Below are 13594 nucleotides of genomic sequence, written 5' to 3' on the forward strand. Positions count from 1 at the left end.
AGGGTGGAGGGTTTGAGCTATAGGGATAGACTAAAGAGGCTTGGCGATTTTCCCTGGAGTGTCAGAGGCTGGGAGATGACCTTAGAGGTTTATAAAATCATGAGGTGCATGGACTAGGTTCATAGGTAAGGACTGTTCCCTGGGTGGGGGAGTCCAAAGCTAGAGGGCACAAGTTTAGAGGTGTATTATGGACTGGGTCAGACCCCCTCAAAACATTTCAGGAAGGTAATCCAGACACTAACGCTTCCAGCTATTTTAAGCAGGTATAGGGTGGATACTCCAGGAATGATGCAGCTGGCCCAACTACTCCGTTTTAAACAAAACAGAATTTATTTATACACGAAGAAAAGAAAACCAAATTTAGAACAAGCTAACTATTTGAAAACCCAACTGACATGAAAATGCAACTTAACCAAGAGCTGTTCCAAACATCTGCAACATCCCAGAAACACCCCTTGGCAAAAAAGGTAAATTCAACACAGATTCTTAGAGGAGAGAGATTGCAGAGAGAGTGAAGATCAGCACACAGCTTTGGGTCCAGCAGCCTCAAAAACTGACTGCTTGCTAAAACCAAACCAAACCATGAACTGGGAGATCTGGCCACTCCCCTTTCATCGTACAAGTGTTTGAAAAGAATGACAAAAGCCTTCTCAAGTAGATATTTCCAGACACATCGGAATCTCTGCCTTTACAACCCCTTTTGAAAAAAACCAAGGGAACATAACCTTGTTCAAGGATCGGTGTTGTCACAGGTGAGAGGGAAAAGATGTGAAAGGGACCTAAGGGGCAGATTTTTCACACAGAGGGTGGTGCATGACTGCAATGAGCTGATCCGAAAATGTGAATCCTTCCCCCTGCACCAGCTGCTCCCACTCAGGTTTCTCCAAGGTCAGCTGTAAGTATTGTTCTTTGTTAATTTTTTTTTAAGATAAACTCAGATGGCAAGAAATACTTGAAGTCAAACAGCAAAGGCACTGGACGTGCAGATTCACTGCTGGGTCAGACAGTTGTGTCAGAATCTTTCTTGTTCGAATAGCTTCCCTTGTGGTGTCCGACTTTGTTGCTCTTCCTCCTTTTTAAAGTGCCGTTCTTTCGATCATTTTTTCCCTAAGTTCCCATACAATGCAACAGCTTATACAAACAGTCATTACTGCTCCTGGAATTCGAGAAAATCAGCTCCAACTCTGAAAATACCTCAAATAAGGAGCAGCTCTTATGACCACAATTTTTTTTCTCAGCCTCTATCTTGGATTACCCAGAATTGTTCAAGCAATTAGGAGCCAATTGAGGTTTAGGACATGGCAAGCAAAAATAAATAAGCGGTGTTTCTTTTTGCTTTAGTGTACACAATGGAAAACGTCAAAAGAAGAGAACAATAGACCCATGCACAGTTAACCAGTATTGTAAACTTAATACATTCTATAATATTTGTAGAAACATATTTGTATGTTATAAGTCCTGTCACAATCAAAGCTAGTAAATGTTTAAACTGATAGTCAATTTCTACCCACAATTTAAGTAGAAGGCTTAAGTTAATTACAATTTGTAGTGAATATCAAAATCTTACACCACCTTTTGTCTCTGCACTAAACTGTCACATGTGCCAAGCTCCCGATGCATTGCTGATCTCCCTATAAACTCCCACTTTGACATCTGACAGCTTTTTAAGGCCAAGTGACACTCAAGTTCCATGTACAGATCTAGCAGTGAAGAAATTAGCAAAGGCTTGTTGATTAAGCTGCGATTACAGTGAGCATGGTTAAAACTCCACAATTTTTGTCAACAAGGTTTCAAATTCCTGTTTGTTTGATCCTGAGTAATTATTAACAAAGAAACAGTGAAGAGGAAGCATTTCATTCAGATGAATGAAAACTAATTACTTTTCAGATTTATTTATTCCTTTCTGTTATTTGGTTTTCCAAATCATGAATTGAGGCTGATTTTTCAAGTTTTGTCTAAATTCAGCTGAGGCAGTGATTTACTTGCACTTGATAGAAAGCTGTTGGCAGAGATTCTATGGAACTCCAGTTCATAGCTCCTGGGAAAGTGAAAGCTTCTCCTAGATGCACAATGATCTATTAAGTATGGCATGATTGCAGTCAATTTGCCATCATAAACTATCAATTTTAGATTAGATTACTTACCCCTTCACCTAACACTACGGGCAATTTAACATGGCCAATTCACCTAACCTACACATTTTTGGCCTGTGGGAGGAAACCAGAGCATCCGGAGGGTACCCACACAGACACGGGGAAAACGTGCAAACTCCACACAGACAGTTGCCCGAGGCGCGAATTGAAGCCGGGTCTCTCGCGCTGTGAGGTAGCAGTGCTAACCACTGTGCCACCATGCCACCCCATAATGCTTGATCAGAAAATAAGTGGCAGATGGAGTTTAATTTAGATAAATGTGAGGTGCTGCATTTTAGAAAAGCAGATTAGAGCAGGACTTATACTCTTAATGATAAGGCCCTCGGGAGTATTGCTGAACAGAAAGAGCTTGGAGTGCAGGTTCATCATCCCTTGAAAGTAGAGTCGCAGGTAAATTGGATAGTGAAGGTGTTGGATATGCTTTCCTTTATTGGTCAGAGCATGGAGTATAGGAATTGGGAAGTCATACTGCAGCTGTACAGGACATTGATTTGGCCACTTATAGAATATTGTATGCATTTCTGGTCTCCCTCCTATAGGAAGGATGTTGTGAAACTTGAAAGGGTTCAGAAAAGATTTACAAGGATATTGCCAGGGTTGGAGGATTTGAGCTATAGGTACAGGATGAATAGGTTGGGCCTGTTTTCCCTGGAGCGTCAGAGGCTATGGGATGACCTTGTAAAGGTTTATAAAATCATGAGCGGCATTGACAGGGTAAATAGACCAGGTATTTTCCCCAGGTTGGGTGAATCCAGAACAAGAGGGCCTAGGTTTTGGGTGAGAGGGGAAAAGATATAAAAGGGAGCTAAGGGACAACATTTTCACACAGAGGGTGGTGCCTGTATGGAATGAGCTGCCAGTGGAAGTGGTGGAGGCTAGTACAATCACAATATTTAAAAAGCTTCTGGATGGGTATATGAATAGGAAGAGTTTGGAGGGATATGGGCTAAGTGTTCACAAATGGGACTAGATTAGGTTAGGATATCTGGTTGGTCGGAGTTGGACCAAAGGGTCTGTTTCTATGCTGTACATCGGTATAACTCTATGTTGTAATGAAAAATGCCTGGTAATGATCCAATCAAGATTGCATTTAGATCGATAGCATGGCTTCAGGCTGCCTTCAATCTGTCATAAAAAAGCTTTATGTGGAAGACAACCATTAACAACAGGAAAGGATAGTACGAAATCAGATTTTTTTTCAAGGGTACAAATATTTCATAAGTATTTACAATAGCACATCAATCACAAACTGGCAAAGCATTTACTTAAAAAGAATGAATATGATGATGTTCACCAAGCCTTCTGGATTTGCAAAGGAATGCATTATTGCATGTTTACCCAAAACTAAAAAAGCATTTTCTTTTGGTCTGAATCAGCAAATCATGTGCTTCTAACAGTCTTTCTTGATGAGAACCCTGTTAGAAAACAGAATTATTGAAAGATAAATAGATCCACCAACTTCGATTTAGTTAGTATGAGACCACACTATCAAATTCCATACTTATTTAGTTACAAATGCTTTCTTTTTATTCATGAATAAGGGCATCACTGGTGAGATGAGCATTGTCATTAATTGCTTCTGAGGAAGTGGTCATGAGCTGTTTTCTTAAATCACTGATACTACAATGCTGGTAGGAAGGGAATTGCAAGACTTTGATCTTGTGACAGTGAGGAAACAGCAATGCAGTTCCAAACGAATATCAGGTGTGATTTGGTGCAGAACTTGCAAGTGATGGCACTCCAATGCACCTGCTGTCCTAGACTTTCTGGATGATCAAGGTTCCAAGTTTGGATGGTGACAGCTGAAGGTAACAGCTGAACAGAAGTAATCCAACTTATGATTCACTCGAAATATTATGATCTAAAACATAGGATACATGAACAACAGCTAGCCACAAAAAGTCACGACCCTCTCTCCTTCGTAGCCCTACACACGGAAGGAAAAAAACCCCACCATTTCGACTGAGACAGGCTAAGCAAAGACATGCCAGAGAATTCCTAGAGGTCTGGCACTTCAACCACAATGCCATAAACAAACACATAGATCTAGATACCATCTATCAACCTCTCAGAAAATGAACAGGAAATGACATCACTACAAATCCCAGGAACCCCATCCAGGACAAACATATAAATAGAAAGCAGGAGACAACAGCTTCGCTTCACTTGGAGGTTGCCACTGATGATGTTACCTAGCCAGGTAATGAAACGTCTGGATATCAAACCTACAGCTCAGCGAGCAAACCTACACCCTAGATCTAAAACAAACACACATATACCGTACAAATGTGTCGCTCATTTAAAAATCTAATTTTTATACTTAATACAGCAATATTTAACATTTTACTTAGAGTTTTCTATCAGCTTCAAAATCAATGGCAATAGTGTTTTCATTACAAAGGTTTGAGTTTACTTGGGAAGCTTGTGACAAACTGGACACCTATCAAAAGGCAAATCAGTTTCATTAATTATGTTTACTTGCATTTCATTTTAACACTGCTGAAATATGCTCAGTTATTATGTCAGATAATTCAGCCGAAGAGCAGCTCCATTCATTTATTGCAATAAATATCTAGAGGCTATATTTGAACGGGTTGTATTATCTGAACTAAAACAATTAATTAAAACTAGTCACAGAACCATTGAAATTAACATTTTATGCAATTTCTTTTAGAAAAGGACAAGAGAAGTAACTTCACAGTTCCCTGCCAGTATCTACAACACAATCCCAAACTATCCTATGAAATTATCACGCATTTGAATTTGTTAAAGATGGGCATAGTATTTTCTAGTGTACATAATTACTAGATTTATTGCACAAATGATTTCAACCTTCAATGGCGGTCTGGGATGCACAACAGTACAAAGCTAAGTGCCAAGGGGCACCTCTGAACAGTCAATATGACTGCCTGCAGAATTAAAACAGTCATTGAATTAACTGCAAAGCGAATACTGACTGGTTTCCTTGTGGAGCCATTACTCTTCCAACAAAAATTGCCATTGAAGTTTGATTATACCACTTTAATAAAAAGTAATGAAACTTGCTCATGCTCTGGCAGCTCCCTTTAAATGATACACAATACTGATCTTGGAAAGGGCACAATGTTCTAAGTTGATTGAGGCTGGCACTTCATCTCCAAAAGGCCACCACACTGACTAACTTAATATCAACAATTACATCTGTACAGTTTTTATTAAACCAGACAATGTTAACACATTGTAGTTCTGCTTAATGAGAATTCAAGAATGCAACAGACTTACCATCGATCCGACTAACGAGCTCCTGCAATGCTTTGACTTTCCTCTGAATCCCTGGTTGTGCAAAAGTGTAGTTGTCCTTGAAAACAAAATTTTCAATAAGAGACATGATTGACATGTACTTACTGAAAGTCAACATAGACAAACATTTTTATATACAACTAAAACTTGCACTTCTATAGCTTTTGCCATATGGAAGACACATTCAAAGCAGATGAAAATGGAACAAAATGCTATTGATCCGAAAACGTAAAAAAAAGTCCAAAATACAGTCACAATTTTAAACATGTTGCTTCCAAAGAAAGAGAAGGTAATGTCAACGAGAACAAGGTTTCAAAGATTTTCAATATTGTCATGATAATGATACACTATGGACAACCAATTTTGACCATTTGATTTAAATAGCAGAGATCTTTCATGGACTAAAATAAATTTAAACTGACAAATACTGATCGAAAATGGATGCAGCAATCACCAGACCATTAATGAGGAAAACACTGGGAATAAATGTGGAATTAAAAAAACTATTTGAGCCAAAATTATCATTTTATCCAAAGATACTAAAAACAGTGTTAATAGACAGGTGTCAAGAAACTGCTATCTCATGTTTCAATTTAAATGTACCTGATAAATTAGAGAGATTGGTTACAAAGTGGATAAATCCCCAGGACCTGATCAGGTGTACTCTAGGACACTGTGGGAAGCTTGAGAAGTGATTGCTGGACCTCTTGCTGAGATATTTGTGTCATCCATAGTCACAGGTGAGGTGTCGGAAGACTGGAGGTTGGCTAATGTGGTGCCGCTGTTGAAGGAGGGTGGTAAGGACAAGCCAGGGAACAATAGATCAGTGAGCCTGACCTCAATGGTGGGCAGGTTGTTGGAGGGAACCCTGAGGGACAGGATGTACATGTACTTGGAAAGGCAAGGACTAATTAGGGATAGTCAACATGGCTTTGTGCGTGGGAAATTATGTCTCACAAGCTTGATTGAGTTTTTTGAGCAAGGAATAAACAGGATTGATGAGGGCAGAACAATAAATGTGATCTATATGGACTTCAGTAAGGCGTTCAACAAGGTTCCCCATGGGAAACTGGTTAGCAAGATTAGATCTCACGGAATACAGAGAGAACTAACCATTTGGCTCAAAGGTAGAAGACAGAAGGTGGTGGTGGAGGGCTGTTTTTCAGACTGGAGGCCTGTGACCAGTGGAGTGCTAACAAGGATCGGTGCTGAGTCCTCCACTTCTTGTCATTTACATAAATGGTTTGGATGGGAGCATAAAAGAGGGACAGCTAGTAAGTTTGCAGATGACACCAAAATTAGAGGTGTAGTGGACAACAAAAAGGGTTACCTCAGATTACAACAGGATCTTGACCAAATGGGCCAATAGGCTGAGAAGTGGCAGAAGGAGTTTAATTCAGATAAATGCAAGGTGCTGCATTTTGGGAAGCAAATCATAGCAGGACCTATACACTTAATGGTAAGGACCTAGGGAGTATTGCTGAACAAAGAGATCTTGGAGTGCAGGTTCATAGCTCCTTGAAAATGGAGCCGCAGGTAGCTAGGATAGTGAAGGCGACGTTTGGTATGCTTTCCTTTATTGGTCATAGTATTGAGTACAGGAGTTGGGAAGTCTTTTGCGGCTGTACAGGGCATTGGTTAGGCCACTTTTGGAATATTGCGTGCAATTCTGGTCTCCTTCCTATTGGAAAAATGTTGTGAAACTTGAAAGAGTTCAGAAAAGATTTACAAGGATGTTGCCAGGGTTAGAGGATTTGAGCTATAGGGAGAGGCTGAACAGGCTGGGGCTGTTTTCCCTGGAGCGTCAGAGGTTGAGGGATGACCTTATAGAGGTTTACAAAATTATGATGGGCATGGATAGGGTAAACAGGCAAAGTCTTTTCCCTGGGGTCCAGGAGTCCAGAACTAGAGGGCATAGGTTTAGGGTGAGAGGGGGAAAGATATAAGAGACCTGAGGGGCAACTTTTTCACGCAGAGGGTGGTATGGAATGAGCTGCCAGAGGAAGTGGTGGAGGCTGGTACAATTGCAACATTTAAGAGGCATTTGGATGGGTATATGAATAGGAAGGGTTATGGGCCGGGTGCTGGCAGGTGGGACTAGATTGGGTTGGGATATCTGATCAACATGGACGGGTTGGACCGAAGGGTCTGTTTCTGTGCTGTACATCTCTATGGAAGTATCATACTTGGTTAAATGTAAAACTAGTTGAAGTTAAGGAGCAAATAACAAGATTTTCTTGTGTGAAAGGAAAAAAGAATTTTATTATTTTTAATACTGAGAAAAGTAATATGTGACATTCACCTAGAGTATGAACTTTTTAAAACAAGCAAAGTGTGTTTCATAGAGATGGGAACAATGAAAGCTGTCCAGTTTAAACATCCTTGGAGCTCTCGAGGTGGTTAGACTTTGCTAGATCATATTGATGTGTATTCTCAGCTGGTATGAAATCTGTTGTTATCTTTAAGTTCCGTGAAAGTTGTTGTTTCTCCAATTTGCTTTGGCACTGTGCACGGATTTCAAAATACTGATAAAGAATCAGGAATTGAGAGAGATTCCAGTTCTTGATGTTGTCAATCTATAGTTCTTTGTCTCTTTTGCTCAAAAGTCTCTGCTGAAATAGTCTGGTCCTGGTGTCTGATGAAGGGCTTTTGCCCGAAACTTTGATTTTCCTCCTCCTCAGATGCTACCTGACCTGCTGTGCTTTTCCAGCACTACTCTAATCTAGATCCTGGTCCTGGTGTCTCCCTATGCTGCAGGCAATGATTTATAAAGTCATAGAGATGTACACTAGAGATCATTCACTTTGACTCCAGAACATCATTGCAGAAGTTCCTCAGGGTAGTGAAGCAGGCCTTTTCATCTTCAGCTGCATTATCATCAACTTTCCCTCATTTTGGATCACAGACTGAGATGGTTGCTGATTATTGCAAAATGTTCAGATTCTCTACAGATACAGAAGCAGTCTGAGTTCAAGTGCAATCACATTCAGGCTTGGTTGATAAGTGGCAAGTAGCACTCAAATCACTGAATTGCCTGGCAATGACCATAGAGAGAATCCAGCCATCAGTCTTTGACATTCAACAGCATTACCATTGTTGATTCCCCCATATTAGCATCCTGTGGGTTACCTTTGGCTCGAGATGAACTGAACCAGCTGTAAAAATACCATGGCTATGACAGCATGTCAAGGGCTGGCAATTCATTGGCAACTTACTTCCCAACTCCCCAAAGCTAGTCCACCATCTACAAGGCACAAGTCAGGAGTATGATGGAAAACCTCCCACTTACCTAGATAAGTGGAACTCCAACAACACTTAAGCTCTCAATAGCATCAAGGATAAAGCAGACCACTGGACTAGCACTATTCAGTTGCTTCACAAACAACACAGTGACAGCAGTGTGCCTCATCTACAAATAGCACTGCAATAATTCATCAAGACTCCTTCGATATGCACTTCCAAATCGGCGACCTCTGCCACTGAGGAGGAGGGCAACAGATGCATTGGAACACCCCACTCAAATTCTCCTCCAAGGTGCACACCATCTTGGCTTCACTGTCATTGACTTAAAATCCAGGAAATTTCTTTGTGAACAGACCTGTGTTCCCTTCACACCAAGGAGTAAACCAGTTCAAGGAGGTTGGTCACTACTTTCTTCTCCAGGTCAATGAGGAAGGGAGCAATAAAAGCTGATGTAGCCAGCCATATCCCATGAATGAATCAAAAAGTCATTACTTATACCATAGCATTAACATAATATACAACAATATACATGTAATTCCCCTCTATCTCCAATTCTTCTAGTTATCCTTGTTCCACTACATACATTATGGCAAACTGGCATCAGAATACGGCTTGGTAAAATAATAAGATGAAGTCTTCTGAAACTCTCTCTGCAACAACTGCTATGTGTGAGTGACGTTCAAAATGATCCTTGACAGTGTATTTCTCAGAAAGAAATGATCCAAGACATCTTGCTGTAATTCAAAGCAACTGAAGGGACTACATTGCTTTGTTGATGATTTACCTCTTTCATAACTTATGTTAGAACATTTCTAAGCCAAGGATCCAATACCTGTGAAGGCTATACAGTATAATAAAGTACTTGATTAATATTTGTTGAAATCCATCAGTGGGAACTATGCTTCAAAAAGTTCTTTTCCCCAAAACTATACATTAGTTTTGTATAATGCATTCAACCCAGATATAACATTCTGAAATGCTTCACGAAAGGCAATCAAAAGGTAAATATCAACAGCATAAATATTACAAGAGATAACCAAAGTTTGGTCAAATAGATTGGCCTAACGAGATGGAGTGGGAGCAGCATTTGGGAAACGAATTCCAGAGCTTTGGACCTAGGGAGTTAAATGTGCAGGTTCCAACTGTGATCTAATAGGAGGAGGAAAACACAAGCTGCATCATTTGGAGGAAGTGACATGACAAAGGATGTTGCAGAACTGGAGAAAATTCACGGAGTATGTTCAAAAATTATTTACTAGCCATGTCAGAACTGCTTCATTTTGTACACTCGGCTTTTTTCAAACAGACTTCATAGGAATCATCCTGAACTCAAGGCTAAGTTACAACGAGAGTCTCAAACACTAAACTTGTTTTCACCAGAGAAAATAATCCAACAAGTCATGATCCAGAATTAACATGCAGAGAGGACCAGATAAAACAGATTCCAGAAACTCGTTTAATTTGGGCTGAACATAGTATTAGAGGACATAAGTGCAAAGTTAATGAGCCTGAAGAAAAAGTTGAGATTATATCTCTTTCACTGATGTGAAGCAAATTTACAGAAGTAATTCATGTTGTATCAGTTAAAACCCTTTGGAAAAGAGGAAGGCGAGCGTTATAAGGGCAGTGACGCATCAAAATAATTAAGGAGAATTGAAAGCTTAGATTTAAATCATGCCTTTCAAAAAATTCACATTTTCCTTGACATTTCACTGTCAAATATGTACTTCAGAATCCTAGTCATTATTTCAATGAAAGAAACATAGCGGCCTATTTTTGAACAAGTTTTCACAAGCATCACTTAGTTACTAGGAACAGAAGAAATAGGAGTCGGCCATTCGGCCCACGAAGCTAGCTTCACCTTTCAATAAGATCACAACTGACCTTATTGTGGAGTCAGCTCCACTTACTTTTTTATTCTTTACTGTTCAAAAATCAATCTTTGCCTGAAAAACATTCAATGAAGTAGTCTGAACTGCTTCACCATGCAGGGAATTCCACAGATTCACAACCCTTGGGGTGAAGAAGTTCCTCTTCAACACAGTCCTAAACCTTCTCCCCCTTATTTTGAGGATATGCTCTCTTGTTCTAGTTCTACTCACGAATGGAATCAACTTCCTTGCTTCCAGCTTATCTATTCCCTTCATAATTTTGTTTCTATAAGATGCCACTCATTCTTCTAAATTTCAATGATTTTAGCTCCCGTCTTCTCAATCTCTAAGGCTGCACTCTCAATTGTGGAACCTCCTGTGCACTCCCGCCACTGCCAGTATATCCTCCCTCAAGATGACCAAAACTGCACAATGTACTACCGATGTGAACTCACTGGCACCCAATACAACTGCAGCAAGACACATTTTTAAATGCTATCCCTCTAGCAGTGAATGAACCAAATTCCATTTGCCTTCTTAACCACTGCTGCACCTGCAAACTAACTTTTTGTGGTTCATGCACAAGGACACCCTGGTCCCTCTGCGCAGCCACATGCTGCAACTTTACATCAAGCTGTTATTCTAACCAAAATGGATGACCTCACATTTGCCAACATTGTAGTCCACCTACCAGACCCTTGCCCGCTCTCTTAACCTCTCTATATCCCTTTACGGACAATGGGCCCTCTGCACACTTTGTTCTACCACTCATTTTAGTGTCATCTGTAAACTTTGACACACTACACCTGGTCCCCAACTCTACATCATCCAAGTTATTTATAAACAATTGCAGCACCTACACTGAACACTGAGGCACACCACTAGCCACTGATCGTCAACCAGAAAAATACCAATTTATCCCCACCCTTTACCTTCTGTTAACTAATCTTCTACCCAGGCTAATACCTTGCCCATAACACCATCTACCTTTATCTTACCCAGCAGTCCTTTGAGCATCACCATGTCGAATGCCTTCTGGAAATCCAGAGACATCACATTCACCTGTTCCCTGTTATCCACTGTGTTCATAATGCCCTCAAAGAATTCCAGTAAATTGGTTAAACATGACCTGTCTATCATGAACCCATGCTGCGTCTGCCTGATGATCTGCATTTTAGTGGTGGTGATTAAAGGATACATGGTCTCCTCGACTCTGGAGAGAGACCCTTGTTCATTGTGTGAAACTTTTAGCAACTACCTGAAAGAGCAGTTTAATATCTTATGAGAACAAGAGTACCTCTGGCAGTGCAGTACTGAAAGCTTCAGGACAATCTTGCTTCAGGTTTGATTAATTTTGTACTTGTACCTATCAGTAATGAAATATTAAGCTGGGAAATTAGGCATGGGAAATATGAACTAGTCTTTCCAATGCATCCAAATACTTTGAGAGCACAAAGTTTTAAATGATCAAATCTTATTCTGTTGTCCATAATCTCCAAACTTCTCGATAGACAACAAAGACTTTAGAAGGACCGGTGGAGTGACTTTTTCATGCAGTGGGTGGTGTATGTATATAATGAGCTGCCAGGCGAAGTGGTGCAGGTGGGTATAATTACACTATTTAAAAGGTATCTGTGAGAATATATGAACATGAAGGGTTAAGGGAGATAAGGACCAAATGCTGGAAAATGGGATTGGGTCAGACTTAGATGTCTGGTCAACATGGAGGAGTTAAACCAGAGGAGGCTTGAATCCATGCCACTGAGAGCTTATATATGAATTATGTAGAACAGATCAAAATTAGAGTGGAAGATTATAAATAGAATCATAGAGCATGGAAACAGACCCTTTGTCCATACTGAACAAAAGTCCAAATCTGACCTAAACCCATTGGCCAGCATTTGACGCATATTGCTCCAAATCCTTCCTATTCACATTCCCATACTGGTGCCTTTGAAATCTTGGTAATTGTACCAGCCTCCACCACTTCCTCTGGCAGCTCGTTCCATACACGCACTACCCTCTGCATAAAAAGTTACCCCTCACATTCTTTTTAAATCTATCCCCTCTCACTTTAAACCTGTATCCTGTAGTTTTGGACTCACCCACCCTAGGAAAAAGACCTTGGCTGATCCCCTATCCATGCCCCTCATGATTTTATAAATATCCATTTGAAATTATAAATCATTTATCACAACCTTGGGACGTTCAAGTGCTTTGTAGACAATGAAGAACTACAGAAGTCAGCCATCGTTGAAGTGTAAAAGGCTGAACAATCAATTTGCACACACCAAGTTTCCATGACAAGCCTAAGCATGGAAAAATTCTGGACAACTAACAGGCTTCCATAACTTATAGATTCAGAGGACTATTGGTCTTATTTTTCCAAAAGGAGACATTAGCGTAGACAAAAAAAACACTTATCAGGAATACAAAGAACAACTTTCAGACAGCTGCCCAGTTGAGATGTTTGTGATGATTTGTTCATAATGCATATTATTTTGATAGACAAATTTCAAAGATTTTCATTACCCGAATTATCTGTGCTTTTGGCAGGTCAGTTTGACAGTAAAACAAACTATTGCACTTCTGCAGATAGAATGCCACTGCACCTTGACATACAGTCATGCAAATGGAAGGGCTTTCAAAATGTTGCCAAATCATGTTAACATACATAGAGCTTTCTATAGGAAGATTGCCAGAAAGACGTCTAATTAAGCGCTTCATGGGGTTAAATTAATTATAAATATGTCCAATTTGCTTAGTAACCATCAACCATTTATGGAAAAAATGGAGTAGCAGAGGGCAACAAAAAGTCTGAATTGGAGTATGGACGGCTTATCGTTTGCAATTTTACCTCCACATTAAATCAGAGACAATGTGTTCAGATACTTCATTACATGCCCCAGTGCTTACAATTGCTTTCTAAAACAGTTCAAACCAAACACAGAACCTTTCTGCCATCCTAACCCTCAATTAATGAGTGCATAAAATTTGATTTAGAATAAAAGGCAATGTTGCAAACAAATAACTGTGATAACTAGTTTT

General features: G+C 39.9%; 1 protein-coding gene across 3 annotated transcripts in view; it reads right to left on the bottom strand.

The window, feature by feature from the left end:
* Window positions 1–13594, bottom strand: part of tbc1d22a (TBC1 domain family, member 22a) — a 391538-nt gene that overhangs the window by 176625 nt on the left and 201319 nt on the right. For all 3 annotated transcript variants that reach the window (XM_060843181.1, XM_060843180.1, XM_060843179.1), the window contains one exon: window positions 5415–5490. In XM_060843181.1, the coding sequence (XP_060699164.1) occupies window positions 5415–5490 (76 nt within the window). The remainder of the gene's footprint in view (window positions 1–5414; window positions 5491–13594) is intronic.

The sequence above is a fragment of the Hemiscyllium ocellatum genome, chromosome 23, assembly GCF_020745735.1.
Source record: "Hemiscyllium ocellatum isolate sHemOce1 chromosome 23, sHemOce1.pat.X.cur, whole genome shotgun sequence".
Classification (NCBI taxonomy): domain Eukaryota; kingdom Metazoa; phylum Chordata; class Chondrichthyes; order Orectolobiformes; family Hemiscylliidae; genus Hemiscyllium; species Hemiscyllium ocellatum.